Source organism: Opisthocomus hoazin, chromosome 2, assembly GCF_030867145.1.
Source record: "Opisthocomus hoazin isolate bOpiHoa1 chromosome 2, bOpiHoa1.hap1, whole genome shotgun sequence".
Classification (NCBI taxonomy): domain Eukaryota; kingdom Metazoa; phylum Chordata; class Aves; order Opisthocomiformes; family Opisthocomidae; genus Opisthocomus; species Opisthocomus hoazin.
In genome coordinates, this window is record NC_134415.1 from 55,284,486 (window position 1) to 55,301,449 (window position 16,964).

General features: G+C 47.0%; 1 protein-coding gene across 1 annotated transcript in view; it reads right to left on the minus strand.

Annotated features, from left to right (window-relative positions):
- Nucleotides 1-16,964, minus strand: part of FNDC1 (fibronectin type III domain containing 1) — a 76,717-nt gene that overhangs the window by 39,352 nt on the left and 20,401 nt on the right. Inside the window, exons 2-6 of the mRNA XM_075413724.1 lie at nt 8,574-8,783; nt 5,514-5,612; nt 2,499-2,613; nt 1,084-1,271; nt 299-406 (exon numbers count right to left, since the gene is read on the minus strand). Of these exons, the coding sequence (XP_075269839.1) occupies nt 299-406; nt 1,084-1,271; nt 2,499-2,613; nt 5,514-5,612; nt 8,574-8,775 (712 nt within the window). The 5' untranslated portion in view covers nt 8,776-8,783. The remainder of the gene's footprint in view (nt 1-298; nt 407-1,083; nt 1,272-2,498; nt 2,614-5,513; nt 5,613-8,573; nt 8,784-16,964) is intronic.

Below are 16,964 nucleotides of genomic sequence, written 5' to 3' on the forward strand. Positions count from 1 at the left end.
CTTTGGGAAACTTCCTTCTCGAGCTTGCTTCGACCTGTTTATTAATGGAAGAAGAGGTAAGCATGCACGTGTGACACCCTGGGAAGCTCTGTGACATCCCAGGCACACGGTGATGATGGCTTCCCAGCGGTGGTGCGGAGACGCTGGGCTAGAAACAAGAAAATCTTGCTCGGGTATAAGCCATTAACAAGTGAAAAAATCCTGGCACAGTCAGCGGTTCCAGCTTGCTGTGGAGTAGCCATCTGGCTTTGAGAAGACCAGCTCCTTGAGGGATTAAAAACCGACAGTGATGACTTACCTTTGACTTTTCCTTCACTCTCTGGGAGAGCATCCCAGGATGCTGCTACAGAGGTTGGTTTCCCCTTCAGTGGCCAAACATCCAAATTTTCAGGTGCACTGGCAGGAGCTGTGACACAGCCATATGCAGAAAAGGCATGTAAGAAAAGTCAACCTACACAGCATGCATACATCTTTTGCTCCTTCTCCTTATAGCAGAAATTCCTATACAACCGTTTCAGAGATAAATTTGACAAGCACACACAGCTCAGGTCCATCTGTGCCTGTGTATTACGACTCTGTGTCAGATTCCTGTTGTGAACCCTTATTCCATAATATTAGGAATGGGCTGTCTGCACAAGACTGCTACTGCGGCTGAGCTGGAACAAAGTGAAAACTCAGTGACTAGAGACCACTCCCCTGAACCAAAGGGGCTCTACAGCTTCCCTGTGATGGAGGCAGGATTTAAATTTGCTGCCCTCAGCGAAGGAGCCAGGCTCCTCCTCAGCCAGGCTGCTCCTCCCAAAGGAAGGGGCACACTCCGCTGCAGGGGTCCACAGTGCTGACACGTCCCCCAGAAATACCCAAACCATCTCCCCCTGTTCTTGTCGTGCCACCGGTGCAGCCCCGGCATGCTCTCCAGGGCACTGCTGCAGGGATGCAGGCAGCAGTCCTGAGGCTTTTCCCATGTTCCCAACACTCCGCTGCCCCAGGCAACCACTTATTCTGGCTTTCCCTCAAGGCAGCCCTACTTCACAGCTCAAACCCTAAGACCTGTGCTAGTCCGAGGACCTGTCGAATACACACCTGCCTCTGGGGTCCGTTGGTAAACAGATGCGCTCCATTTGCCTTCCTTTTCTCCCTCCAAGATTTGGACGGCGAACTCGTACATGGTGTCTGGCACCAGATTCTCCACCAGTGCCCGCCGGTTGGACACCTGCTTGTAATCCCACCTTGCTGACTCCCCCTTCTCACGATACCGAACACTGTATTGCCTGGGATCAGAAACACATGAAAATAAAAACTCACATGTCAAAACGTAACATTAGCAGAACTGGAGAGGGACAGGGCTGCTCTCCCCTCAGCTAGCCTGCTGGGGCTTACTGGGGAACCAACCAAAATGCAAACAACAAAGTACCTCCACCACCAAGAGCCAGCATCTTTTAAGCAAACATTTGTGCTTTCCTCTAACGGAGTCTGCTTCCACCCCAAGGGACCGACCACTCTTTCCAGTCTCTTACTGAAAACACTCCCTACCCCGGGGGGAAGATGCAGGGCTTTCCACACCAAGCCAGGTGTCCCGGTGGCTCCACCCCACCATCTCACTGCCCCATGGCCATTAGCATAGCTGGATGGCTGGGAGCCCCTCGTCCCCCAGAGCAGCACTAGCAGCTCGGTTCCCACGTCTGCCCAGAGCACGACTTCCACAAGGAAACTGAGAGCATCTAAAATTACCACTTTTCCTACGGTGCCCCTTGGGGTGTTTCAGCACAAGGTTGCACAGTGCTCCAGTGTTCCCAGGCTGAGCCACACAGTTCAGTACTTTCAGATCTTTGGCAGCTTCCAGCCTGTTTCCCTGTTTATTTCAGTCTCCAACTGCTGTGGCGTGCTGCTGCGAGCCAAGCTCTCCTGCTCACGGGAGCCCCTGACCTGCCCAGCCTCAGCTGCATGGGGTTTCTGGAGGGTCAGTGGATGCATGGGGCACTGACGGGCACCTTTCCCATTGCAGTGATGCTTCCTTTACCCACTGTATGGTTGTGTCCAAGCTGCAGTCTGTTCTGACAATGCAGCTCAACATCTCGTCCCTGTGGGCTGTGCCCTGTCCCCCACCCCTTCTTTCACCATGCACGCGTGGAGATTTGCTGACCGTGGTGATACACCAGCATTCGAATAGCAAAATATCCCCAGTTGGTGCTGATGACATTTCAGAAGGGATCTAAACATCTGCAGTCCAGCACAGACCTCTACATACTGCAGACCAGGGTGCAGGGAGGCAAGGAGGGTACATCACCCCACATCCACCCACGTCAGGTTTCTAACAGCTTCTCTGAAGCATCGCCTACCAGCCATTGTCATACGTAGGGATACACAAATTCCTATGCCCTAAGCTAAACTATTCTCATAACCACCTGTAATTAAATAAATGCAACAGCAATCAGTAGTGCATTGGCAGCAGTTCATGTTCAGTATGCACTCAGGAAAGCAAACACAGGGCTAACTACCTATTTGCTGCAACCTTCTGTTTTTCATACAGTGGGTCTGTCCAAGCAACGAGCACAGACTGAGAGGACATAACTCGAACAGTTATGTCTTGTGCCAGCTCCACCTCTTCCTCCTCTGAAATGGCAAAACAAAACAGCATGTCAATAACAACATCTGAGTTGTCATAAAAAACAGTAACTGTCTTCAACTGATGTTATAATATGCACAGAGCACAAATGAATAACAAATACAGCGGTATTGGAAAACCAAGTACACTGCTTACTGATGGTACCCATGGAATCATCATTTCTTCTGTTAATTGTCTGTTTACAAGACCAGAGTACTAATATATTCTACAGTCCTCCAATATTCTATCAGTCCCCAAACTGTGACTTATGGCAAATGTCTGATTAACATAGTGACATTCATCATCTCTGGCAAACTCATTGATAGTTTTCTGGAAAGCAGAAATTTTGTCTTATGAAAAATGTGGAGATTTTAAAATTTGGTATCATTTTGAAGTGATAAAAATTCTTCACAAGGGAGAATTCCTGCATATTTTACATTTTTGAGTGCTTCAAACAGGTTGTTTGAATTCAGCTTCTCACTGTTTTATGGTATATAAGGCCAAAAAAAAAAATCACACTGAAAGAAAAAAAAATTAAATCATTGAAGTGGGCTGTTTTGGTATACCAGAATATCTTTTGCAAATAATTTACAAAACTTTAAAATTAAGTGAAACCAATTTGATTTTTCTGAGGTTTTTAATTTTGATGAGGCTTCTTTTCCTGTTTGTCCATCAGAGTTTTTCCAGTCTAGTCTACCTACTGCCCCAGGAAAGATTTATTACTCTTCCTATTAGCATCACAGCAACTACACCCAAGTCTCCCAGAGGCACAGAACACACAAGGTACAACTTCGCAGCCTTTACAGAAGACTAACATTGGAAGAACACTGATGTCTCAGGAAAGGAAAGGGGCCACAACACTGGAGGACGATCTCATTCTCTAGGGACCTTACTCATATATGACTGAAGTCCAGGGAAAGACAGCCCTTCTCATCAGCAGGTGGCATGCCACCCTGAAACCCAGCACCGCCCACGCATAAGGAAAGCAAGGAAGCACATTTCACTTCTTCTAATCAGTTTTTTAATGCAGAGGGTTCTCAGACAATTCCAGGTTTTCCAAGACAAACAGCTACTACAGAAAAGCGGCTAAGAGGACCCATCTGGTACTCACAAGTGGCTTAGGGGAACTATTCACAAAGTTTTGCAACAGGGGCACCTCAAGAGGGACAGTGAGCATGGGAAATGGATGGCATCAGCTCCCCAGGAAAGGTGTGAGGTGAGATTTCAATACACCATGGTTCTCAGTTCTGACAAAGGTGTTCTCCATCACCACCAAAATATCCAAAACAGTCTGCCAGCTCCACAGCATCCTCATCGCAACACAAAGGGGTGAGAAAGTCGTGCTGGCATGGAGATTACTCAATCTCACTCATCCTTTTTAAGGACCCTTTGATGGTTGCAGCCAAAGGGTAGTGGTCAATGGCTCAATGTCCAGATGAAGACCAGTGACGAGTGGAGTCCCTCAGGGGTCCGTACTGGGACCGGTGCTGTTCAATATACTCATCAATGACATGGACAGCGACATCGAGTGTACCCTCAGCAAGTTTGCAGATGACACCAAACTGAGTGGTACAGTTGAGACACCAGAAGGATGGGATGCCATCCAGAGGGACCTGGACAAGCTGGAGAGGTGGGCCTGAGTGAACCTCATGAGGTTCAACAAGGCCAAGTGCAAGGTCCTACACCTGGGTTGGGGTAATCCCCGCTATCAATACAGGCTGGGGGATGAAAGGATCAAGAGCAGCCCTGCTGAGAGGGACTTGGGGGTACTGACAGACGAAAGGCTGGACATGAGCCGGCAATGTGCGCTGGCAGCCCAGAGGGCCAACCGTGTCCTGGGCTGCATCAAGAGAAGCGTGGCCAGCAGGTCAAGGGAGGTGATTCTGCCCCTCTACTCTGCTCTGGTGAGACCTCACCTGGAGTACTGCATTCAGCTCTGGAGCCCTCAGCACAAGAAGGACATGGAACTGTTGGAGCGGGTCCAAAGGAGGGCTACAAAAATGATCCGAGGGCTGGAGCACCTCTCCTACGAGGACAGGCTGAGAGAGTTGGGCTTGTTCAGACTGGAGAAGAGAAGGCTGCAGGGAGACCTGATTGCAGCCTTTCAGTACTTAAAGGGAGCCTATAGGAAAGATGGGGACAATCTTTTTAGTAGAGACAGCAGTGACAGGACGAGGGGTAATGGGTTTAAACTAAAACAGGGTAGGTTTAGGCTGGATATAAGGAAGAAATTCTTTACAATGAGGGTGGTGAAACACTGGAACGGGTTGCCCAGAGAGGTAGTGGAGGCCCCATCCCTGGAAACATTCAAGACCAGGCTGGACAGGGCTCTGAGCAACCTGATCTAGTTAGAGGTGTCCCTGCTCACTGCAGGGGGGTTGGACTAGATGACCCCTAGGGGTCCCTTCCGACCCAAAACTTTCTGTGATTCTATGATTCTAACCTTGGCAGCAGTACGTAATGCCTTCTTTCCAAAAGAAAGTGAAAACTTTTTGCTGACCAGCTTTAGGCTTCCAGAAATCAACCCTTCAGAAAAGGGGGCTGAGATATGACAAGAAGGCATAATGCTGTGGAGGTCCTGGCTTTGATTTAATCAAGTCTTCCCACGAGGTTATTGCAGTGCATAACATTTGCCAATAGCTAGAGAGGAGGAGATTAAAAAAAAAAAAACAAAACCAAAACAAAAACCCCAATAACAGAAACCAAATCAACCATGTTGCAGAGCTGTATCATTTTATTAATCCTGCTTAATTCGAGAAGAAATCAGAGTCATCCATCAAGCTCTTTAATACACAGAAAAAAACCCAGGAGCTCCAGCACCAGAGAACTTGCAGTCTAAAAATCACAAAGCTGTCTCATTGTGTTCAAATGTCTCTATGAATTGACAGCAGATGTCAAAGAAACGTACCTGTGACTTTTCTTTTAGCTAAAGACGATCTATAGACAGGTTGGCTCCGTCCTTGGGAGCTCCTCGATGGCAGCGAAACCACGTGAACTGATTCAGAGGCTATACATGCAGAGAAAAAACAGAGGCTTTCCTGTAACCTTTTTCATTGAAAAAAAAATTTTAGTCTTTTCAGACAGAACTCTGTTTTATTCTATTCTGAGATACAAAAGGAGAAGCTTACTTGAAAGTTTATTTAGAGTCACAGCATTTATGTCAGAGGGTTCAATCTGCATGCAGTAAGAACAGTAAAGTTGGTATTTCAGAAGCAGGAAAGCAAATTATTAACATGAAAAGACCGTTACTATAGTCCTATATTCTAGGATTGAGTTCTCCTGATAATTTGATTATTTAAACAACCTTTGTTCATCCTCTTTAAAAAAACATCGCATAAAAGTAACGAAAACAAGAAGTAGATGCTCCAAACCATGTTACACAGTATTTCTCATCAAGATTAAGTTTGTCACTGAATTCCCACTAAGTCCGTGACAAGATTCCCATTGACTTCTGTACTGCCTGGAGAGGCTCTCAGCCTTCAGAGCAGTAGTACGTGCTGGGCATCAAACAGAAGAGCATCTCTCACATGTATGCGTCTCAACCCTGTCACCTCAGCACAGACACTGGAGTGGCTCCTCTGCAAGTAGTGCACAGAAAGATGAAAAAATGAGTACTACCGAAGGGATGAGAAATAAGTACGAGATTCCTGTTAGGAAAAGGGGGAATAACTGATAAAGGTGACTGATGAGTTCCCTCTCTTTTAAGACATGGAGATACAGAAGTGTGTTTAATACAAAACCCACAAAGCAGAAGGGGAAGTAGACACTTACAACATTGCAAAGCCAAGAATTCTGGCAGCCATGTGTGACTTCGGAATCATCACCCATTTTGTAACCCAAGACCAGACTATCTGTGGGACAGGCTTCCAGCCCACAGGAGAGATTTTGAGAGAAAGAAACCTAACCTCAAGCAAACACACCCGAGCAGCACAGGACCAAAGTAAGACTCCTGATGGCCTACGTAGCGCCCACTCGGGAGGAGTGGTAGACACACCAGAAGGCTGTGCTGCCATTCAGCGTGACCTGGATAGGCTGGAAAGTTGGGCAGAGAGGAACCTGATGAGGTTCAACAAAGGCAAATGCAGGATCCTGCACCTGGGGAGGAACAACCCCATGCATCAGTATAGGCTTGGGGTGGACCTGCTGGAGAGCAGCTCTGTGGAGAGGGACCTGGGTGTCCTGGTGGACGACATGTTAACCATGAGCCAGCAATGTGCCCTGGCTGCCAAGAAGGTCAATGGGATCCTGGGGTGCATCAAGAAGAGTGTGGCCAGCAGGACGAGGGAGGTTCTCCTTCCCCTCTACACTGCCCTAGGGAGGCCTCATCTGCAGTACTCTGTCCAGTTCTGGGCTCCCCAGTTCAAGAGAGATGAAGAGCTACTGGAGAGAGTCCAGCGGAGGGCTACGAGGATGGTGAGGGGACTGGAACATCTCCCCTACGAGGAGAGGCTGAGGGAGCTGGGCTTGTTCAGCCTGAAGAAGAGAAGGCTGCGAGGGGACCTAATATATACTTACAAATATCTGAAGGGTGGGTGTCAGGAGGATGGGGCCAGACTCTTTTCAGTGGTGCCCAGCGACAGGACAAGGGGCAATGGGCACAAACTGAGGCACAGGAAGTTCCATCTGAACATGAGGAAGAACTTCTTCCCTCTGGGGGTGACGGAGCCCTGGAACAGGCTGCCCAGGGAGTTTGTGGAGTCTCCTTCTCTGGAGATATTCAAGACCCGCCTGGACAAGGTCCTGTGCAGTCTGCTGTAGGTGACCCTGCTTCGGCAGGAGGGTTGGACTAGATGACCCACAGAGGTCCCTTCCAACCCCTACCATTCTGTGATTCTGTGAGAGGAGCTCAGGTAGCAGGACAGAGACAGGTCAGCCCTGACACAGGCAAGTGACACAAACAGTACAAAGGGAAAAATGCTCAGCCTCTGGGGAAATAAAACTGTTGCAAACCCCACTGATACCATTAGATGAGAAATCCTTTAAATCAAGGGCAGGTGATCTAGGGCATGAGTACAAACCATCACAGCATGGCAGGGCAGGGAGCACGAGAGGCCAACCTGACTGTCTCAGGAGCCTTTAGTGAGCAGGACCTCATGAAGGAACTGGAGAGAACAGACACATGAGTGTAACACTCTAGTATGGAGCCCACGAAGGAGTTCTAATGGTAAGCATAGAGATATTTATATGTACATTATACATACATATATATATACACATTATAAGGGATGACCTTATAGCAGCCTTCCAGTACCCTAAAGGGGCCTACAAGAAAGCCAGAAAGGGACTTTTTATAAGGGCATGCAGGGATCGGACAAGGGGTAACGACTTTAAACTGAAAGAGGGCAGATTTAGATTAGATATAAGAAAGAAATTCTTCACTATAAGGGTGGTGAGGCACTGGAACTGGTTGCTCAGAGAAGCTGTGGCTGCCCCCTTCCCCGGCACTGTTGAAGGCCAGGTTGAATGGGACTTTAAGCAACCTGGTCTAACAGCAGGTGTCCCTGCCCATGGCAGATTGGAATCTTTATGGTACCTTCCAATCCAAAGCATTCCATGATTCTATGATTTCATTAAAGCATTATTTTTTTTCTCCACTGGCCTGAATTAACATAGGGACACAAAGTATAAGAAGAGGACAAGAAACAATGGATTTCAGAGCAAAGCCACCACATGCAAGAGGAATCTGAGCTATGGCTCTTCTCTCAGCCCTTCCCTCTGCTATTAATATGAGTAACTCAGACATGGTGTCTCTTTAACACAGCATCAAGTTCACACACTTTCCACCCTGGTCATCATATTATTCTGTCAAGAACATGTTACAGAATGCAACTGTAGTGAGCATTTTCATTTACAGGAAGATGTAGTTTTGATGGCTATAACAAGATGTGATCTGTGCTCATCTAGCAACCACAGGGGATTACAGAAATGTGCCCCCTCAGCAAGGTGCTGTCAGGGAAATCTGACTCACCTAATTTTCTCGCTTCCTGGTTTTGTCGCTCTTGCGGCAGCGGAGCATAGCTCATCCGTCGGCTGCTCTCTCCGTACCCACGGAGGTAACCTTGGGATCTGCTGCGTGGACCCCTGAAGCCTGCTCCATAAGGTGACTTCCACCGAAAAGATAACTTGCCATCTGGAGACATGGCGCGCACTCTCAGAGGTCTGTTTGGCATGTCCTTGTCTTCAAAAAAATAAGCAAATACACACACACAAAACCCATCACAGTTATTATGAAGCATGTGACAAGTATAGCAGCCCACATACATCTGTTGCAAGCACATCTATCAAATCATGTCAGAATAAAGGGCATACTTCTATAGTTTTTTAATTTTGCTATAAAACCTAACTGTAGTAACAACAAGTTTTCCAAGTGGGATGTACAATACTCAGTAGTGTCTTTTCCCAGGCTCTTCAGACAGATTGGTGCAAGACACCGAAAGTGAAAACATATCGTAATACAAGGACTCCTGCCAGAAACTTGGGGTGTCTCATAGCTTTCCTGTTTCATCTTTTCTTTTTTTTTTTTTGTTTTTTTTTTTTTTTTTAAATTCCCTTTCCCTAGTTCAGGCAAATCAGTACATTATTTTTTTTGGCAACTGCTAAAAGTCCATGTAAAATTGTGCACGTAACCATTTCACTATTTCTAAACTTTCTTTTAGAAAGCAATCCACATTAAAAGCAGGTTCTATTCTCCTAAAGCCATCTCTAATCATTCTGCTGTCCGACAGCCTCATATTTAACAGGTCTGTTCTGCACGTGCTTCAACTCATGACTTCCCAAACTTCCATTATACGAACCCTTGAGCATCCAGCACCGTAACAGGTACCTTACGCAAATTGTTTATTTTTACATTTGCTGGCAAGTTGGCAGTGTTCTTGTAAGAAGTGACACTGATGCATGGACTACTCAAGCAACCAGTCTGGTTGCATCTCCTGTTTTTGTGGCATTCTCCTTTGCGTACGACCTGCACCACGCTACTGCGCAGGCTGCAAGCAGAACAGACAGCGGGAAGAAAGGTGCTGGCAGCACCAGCCAGGACTGAGATCTCCCACGCTTGTGGTGACTTTTTGCCTCTTATGTTTTATATTTACCACTCAGAGCAGGTGTCCCTCAGACTCTTCTAGCAACATCATTCTATCAAGCACAAGGTTGTGTGAACCTGCCAGCACAGAGGTTACATGCTGTACTCAAACCCCCTCACTCGCTGGCTAACCAGTCATTGCAATCACAGCACTGCCAAGAGAACAAGAGACTGGGACAGCAACAGCTGCCAGAGACCTGGACGGACAACGAAGGGCAACGCACCAACGTAGCCCCTGTCAGAGCAATAGTGACATCCTCTTTCCAGCACCAGTTCAGGAGCTTGTATTTATTCATGACAGCACTTAAACATGTTACTTTGTGTGTATTGATGTCTGTATGTCCCTATATACACCAGAAGCAGGTCCTTTTCCAATATTTCTGCTCAGTGACACCTTCTATAGCCAAACTGCTCACTGGTCTTGATCTACTGACAAGGTTGCATCTTTGTACACACTCCCAACAAACGTTCTTCTGTTACCCTCTGGAGGGGATCATAGCAACTCCCAAAGCTGTTTGCAGAGTTTCTCTTGAAATCTTTGCAAGAAATGCAAGGTTTCAGTGCTGATGAGGTGTATAACATATAAAGAGAACTGCACGCTCCCAGAGAACTCTGCTTTTCTACTGAAACACTGGGAAGCAGCTCAGCATGGTAAACCTTGCATTTTTATTTTGCCTACAGTTTAAACACATGGACTTCAGCAGCTTCTCTCTTCTGGCTGCTCCTCACCTTCGTGGCAAAACAAAGTAGCTATAAACCCAGATTAATCAGCCAGTTAAGCTGGTTTTACAGACACTTTATGTTGCCAGAGCAGTGTATACTAACTAGTTGGATCACATAAGTGGATCTAGTCCTAAGTATTTTACAAATAACAGATGCTTTTCGCTATACAATAAATACGGTTGCTTCCATGAGGCTCCCTGACCACTTTTCAAGGAACGTTCTCAGCCACACACTCTATCAAAAAAAAAAACAAACCCACCTGCTCCCACACAGTTTCTTTTTCTTGCTCTCCTGAACAGTTGCTCAACACAGATTTCAAAAGCCCGTTAGTCACTAATCATGTAACCACACAGCATTTATTCACAGCATCACCATGGAGAACTGAAAAAAGGCAAAATCCAAGCTGGAAGGGACCCCTGCAGGTCCGTTCTCAACCTCCTGCTCAAAGACAAACTACCTCCAACACTGCGTGAGGCCAAGTCTGGTTTTCTCTAGCTCAATCTTCAAAACCTCCCATGATGGAGATGGCACAGCCTCCCTGCGGACCTGCTCCAGTGCTGCACCAGGTGCCTAGTGCGAAAGCTTTTATCACAGAATCACTGAATTGTTTAGGTTGGAAAAGGCCTCTAAGATCATCAAGTCCAACCATTAACCTGACACTGTCAAGTCCACCACTAAACCATGTCCCTAAGCACCACATGTACACTTCTTTTGAATAGCTTCAGGGATGGCAACTCAACGACTTGCCTGGGCAGCCTGTTCCAGTGCTTCACAACTCTCAGTGAAGAAATTTTTCCTAATATCCAATCTAAACCTCCCCTGATACAACTCGAGGCCATTGCCTCTCGTCCTATCACTACTTACCTGTGAGAAGAGACCAACACCCGCCTCACTACAACCTCCTTTCAGGCAGTTGTAGAAAGCAATAAGGTTCCCCCTCAGCCGCCTCTTCTCCAGACTAAACAGCCCCAGCTCCCTCAGCTGCTGCTCATAAGACTTGTTCTCTAGATCCTTCCCCCGCCTTGTTGACCTTCTCTGGACACGCTCCAGCACCTCAATGTCTTTCTTGTAGTGAGGGGCCCAAAACTGAACACAGTACTCCAGGTGCGGCCTCACCAGTGCTGAGTACAGGGGCATGATCACCTCCCTGCTCCTGCTGGCCACACTGCTCCTGACACATTTTCCTAATGTCCAACCCAAACCTCCGGGATAGCAGCCTGTGGCTGCTGCCCAGCATTACACGTGGCCTGCCGCCACTAAGAAGTGGCTTCCTTGCAGCCCCCGGTCAAGCACCTGATGGCTGCAGTGGGATGTCGCCCTGTCCTCCTGTTTGCCAGACCGGGCCAGACTCGCTCCCGCAGCCTCTCCTTGCAGCTCACATGCCGTAGGCAGCAACCACCTCCCCATATCTCAACACCTCTCCCGCGCAGCTCGGCCCTGGCTGGAGGGGAATAATACATCCCCTCGAGCAGCCACGCTCTCCCGGGCGCCTGCGGCTGGCCAGGCTGCGGTGCAAGCACACAGTTCGGGATTCCTCTCAGTGGCCCCGTACACCAGGGAGCACCGAGTGTCCGAGCCCGGTGTGGCCGGGAGGGAAGCTGCAGCCCATCAGCTCTGCTCCCCTAGTCAGATCAGCAGCTCCCAGCTGGAATTAAAATAGAGAGTTGTAAGGGACAAAGCATACAAAAGGATCAGGCCCACCCAGAGAACCATAGGGAAAGTATTTAATCTAAAACAAATGTGGCTTTAGGTAAAGAGAAGTTTATCAATCCTCAGGCTGAATGGAGATGTTCAGCTGAGATTTTAAAACCAGGGCTTTCTAAGGCTTCGATTACTTTCCTCACGGCAGCACCACACTTTATGGCCCATTGTTCCCATTTCACTAATTGGCTGCAGTTTCTGTTTATCTTTCCTCATCAGAGTTTGAGCAGCAGGAATCTGAAGGCATCCAGGATGTAGCTATCATCAGAGAATGCTTTAAATGGCTTTGCTGGTAACCGCTGATCGATCAAAACCAGTATTTTTGTGTAAAGTCTGTGCCAGGTTGACAAGCAAGGGATTTCTCATCAAAAAACAAAGAGCTGCAGAAGGAGCTTGCCCAACCCACTGTAGCCCACAGCCCAGGAGCCATCAGCCAGGTCCGGGATAAGGCTGAAGGCCCTGACCTCAGCCACACAGAGGACAGAAGTGAAGCTGGGCTCAGGCCACCTCACAGGAGTGCCCGCAGGGCTGCCTGGGCTCAGCCGCGCCAAGGGCCAGCGCTCCCCCCGGGTCAGGACATTTCCCACTCCTCAAGCTCCCCGTGGGACAGCAAGTCACTGCCTCCAGCTGTCACAGCCCCTGCACCTGAGCATTCTCCTGCCCTGGTCTCCTCCTCTCATCTTAGCTCAAGGAAATAGCCTGGATTTCCACAGATAGGATAACCCTGGAACTGTGGAGGCTGAGCAACAAGCAGAGCTCACTGTGTTCTAAGGACCAGGGTTTGGTCCTGCTGGCCAGGCTCATTTATCTTCAGGGGACCATTGTCCTAAACAAGCAATGCTCCTCAGTAAAGGCGTGGGAGAAGAAAGAAACAAATCCCACGCATCATTTAAGTCATTAAATTCCCAAAGTAGCCCCTCTCTGTGGGGACACTGAACTTCCCAGGAACAACAGTCTTGAACACCTCACAGCTAACAAAAAAAGAATTAGACAATGCTGTCACCACAGGTCGAGCACTATGAGGACACATCCCATCACCTTCCCGCATCACTAGGATCCCACTCACTGCACATCTAGGTGCTGGATGTGAACCTGGAGACGGCAAGACCCAAATCCGCTCAAGAGACTACACAGTGGATTTTTTTGCCCTGCTGGGCTAAAGAAAGCTAAACCTCTCAAAAAGTCAAGGCATCATTTCAATCGTAGACCAAGGCAGACAAGAATACTGGTATAAGAAAAGTGGCGTGGAGAGCAGAAGTTGAAACAGGGGAGATCAAGGTCAGTGGAAGAACTAGTATAGTAATATTAAAAGTGACACAGAAATAGGAACGCACACGGAAATCTGATGCAGACAGGGAAGAAATGTAGTGCTGAAACAGAGAAAATGCTAAGAGCTAAGTAGCATGGGTAGAAATGAGGGAAGGACTAGACATAGCTGTAGCCACTGGATGTTGGGCTTCATCCACCTTCAACAGGACCTTGCACAAATCCTCCAGCCTCCTCCAAACAGATTAACACGACAACAAAAATTGCGTCTCAAGTACAAATATCCACTAGGTAGGTATAGAAGCACACCAATCTCAGCAACAGTGGTGCGGAGATCTGTAAATAAAACCTCATCCTTCCAGAGGCAGAAAAGACACATCAGGTTATACCTGGGAGTTTGCACTCCCACTGATGCAGGAAGTGGGAGATTTACCCACAGAAGGACCAAGCACTAACAGAAACCACAGTATCTTGCCCACTACCTGGCATAACACGTCCCCACATCACAGGATGGTTACATTGCACTGCTGCTCACTCCCAGCATCAATACTACAGCTCCATTCAGGCCAGCTGCATCCAACCCAGCTAAATGAGCATCCAGAAACAGCCCAGGGCAGCAGTCACCTGCAGGACCCCTGAGCAGTGGGGAACATTTCCACGGCTTCCCTGGGCTGCAGTCTGCCAGGCATCTCTCCCTGCCTTTTGCAATAGTCTAAGCTTGGGCAGATTGCCCGAATCACCAACAGAACATGGCTCTAACAGGTCCCAAGAGAAGATTTTGGATCAGCATGACAGCTGCACAGCTGACGGCTACTACAGTGCCTGTGGTTTCCTTTATCAGAGACAGTAGCTAAGGCCTTTATGAAAGTGTACAGGACTGCCACTGTCTGTTCCCACTTAACACCTACTCTGGCACACGAGGAACTCAACTGGATTTCAGCAAACTCTGGATGAGGTTCCAAATCGGTAGCAATGAAAAAGTTACGCCTTCAGATGCATTCACTCCCAAACCCTTTTTCTTCTAATAAATTTTGGGAAGAGCTACCAAGTGCTTGATTGAACTGAAGGTTGATTCTTCACCACCTCCTCACTATCTGCCTCCGTAAACATTGCTAAATTTTTCACTTTTGGTTCCAAAACTGATTTAACAGTTTTCTGGACGTCCACTCTGGCCAAACTAAATCAACTGGTAAACATCTTCAAAACTGATCTAAAGAGATACCTGCAATTAAAACAAACTCAAATCCTTTCCTATGTTCTGGAAAATGAGAAAGAGTCACTCCTTTGTGCTCTCTTCAGTGTAGACATCCAACACTACCTACAGCTGCAGGAATTTGTGGATAGTATCTTGGCTCCAAAGATGCACGGCTGATTAAAGCCTTGGTATCAACTTTTTGCTATTGAAACATCCATTAGTATTGCCAGAGTTTCTGTGCATGTCAGGACTGTGGGAGAACATTTTACAAATGATGTAAGCCCAGAGCATGAGGTCTAAGCTGAGGGTAAAACACCCTCTAAACAACCACACAAGGAGGCAGCTTGCGCTTGCCAAATCACACAGATTCTTCACAGGGCCTCGTCAATTATCTAGCAATGGAAAACACAGAATAGCTCTAGAAGAAAAAGGAAGTACTGACCCCTAGTAATCGATCTATAACTGTGGGGAAAAATATCCCAAGTAATTCAAACCTATGAAGATATAAGTGCAGAAAGGTAGTTGAAATATGAGGTCACAAAAAATTAGGCACTTCAATTTACCACCACAAGTCTAGGTACAAAACATTTGTTTTTGCCTTCCCTATTCAGCAAAAGCTTTTCTGAATTTTCCTTCTGTGTGCCATTACTTCAGGACTGGAGAACTGGGCCTATAAAATGTGATCCGCTGCAGAGAGGACACATATTTGGCATGGTCATATAGTCCATAAACATCTACCAGCCTCTTTTTTCACTTCAGCCAAAAGTTTGGGAGGCTAAGCACAATGACCCAGCCACGGGCAAAGGAACAGTGTGACAAGAGAAGTTGTAGCTGCTTAGAGATAATGAACACATCAGAAAGTGATCAACTACCTTCACTAGAAAAGGCCAAAAATGCCAGCTGGCAAACGAAATCCTGTCACAGGCAACCTGACTGAAAATCATCATAGTCTACACTGCAACACCAAACTGGTGGGATTTTTTGCTTATTTTGTTTTGTCGGGGATTTTGGTTTGTTTTGTTTTTTTATTAGCATTTTTATTTTAAAAATTAAGTTCTAAGCATCAAACGAGACTGACTGACTCTGTACTCTGGATTTGAGACTTCTGCTGCTTTACCAGACAAAACAGCATGGAAGATAAAAGAAAATGTGCCAAACTGCACGGTTCATTCACCCTCTTCAAAGAGCAGATCCTTGTCTTCCAAAGCCCTTAACTGCTCCCTAAACACACCCAGTTGTGCTCTGAGATAATAACCTTGCACCACTGCCAATCTGCAAGAGCAATCCAGTTTCAGAGCCGAGCAACTGAGTTTACAAACACCCTGCAGCTGCCCTCCCAAACTCCACCACCAGGGCTAGAAAAGTACCTCAGCCAGCTGTGGTTCCTAGATCTCCGAGCTATTTCTTTGAGCTACAACACTCTTGTATACCACGTACAGTTGTAAGTGTCCAAGCCCTACCACCATGAAGCTATCAGCTGTACTTGTAGCAAAAAATGATAGTGAATAAGTGAACAGAAAAAAAGAGGCACTACATTTTGATTCTTCAGCTGGAAACTCTAAAATTAATTCCATTTGTGAGGTAAGACCCTTTGTAAAACATCCACACTCCTAAAAATCTACTGTGTTGGTCTCTCCTAAATGCAACTGCTCGAGTGGGGACACTCAAGTTCACAGCACACGTGGCAAATGCATCCTAGGGCTCCTCTACAATTGCCCTTGTTTGGTAACTTGTGAATCCAAGACAGTCATCTGCTCAGGGGTGCCGAAAGACTGAGGGATGGGAGGGTGCCTGCCCCGCAGGAGGCACCAGGGAAGCCCAGGGTGGAAAGCCCTGCACTCATGTGGCAGTGCTCATGTACTAAGGGCTGTATCATGGCCAGTCCTTCACCAGGAAAGAGTTTATTGTTTTCAAAAATTCTTTGCAACATGATCACCCTTTTGTCATGTCCACAATGGGTATTGTTTTCCACATGGTGCTCTACTATCTTCCAGCAGGTAAATCACTTTGTGCATTGACTTTAAGGGTTGGGATTATTCCAATACACCATTTTATTTTTTCACCTGATTCGAGATAGCTTACAAAACAGAGTGTATTTCAAAAAGGAGAAAGCAGAGCTTTACTAGCAGAGTGAGGCTTCTAAAAGCTCTGTAGTCCTTCCTGCAGCTCAAGGCTTTCAATCCAGTCATTATTCAGGAACAGGAAAAGAAAAAGAGCCTTTTACCACAACTGAGAGGCACAAAGGAAAGAGAACATCCCACCTTTCTCAACCAGCAATCCACACAGGGGCAGCTGCTTTGCTCCTTGCCTTCACACACTCTCACTGTTACCTGTCTCCATACAGCTGTCCCAAAGCCACATGAGCAGAAAAGTAAAGAAGAAAGAGGATAGACAAA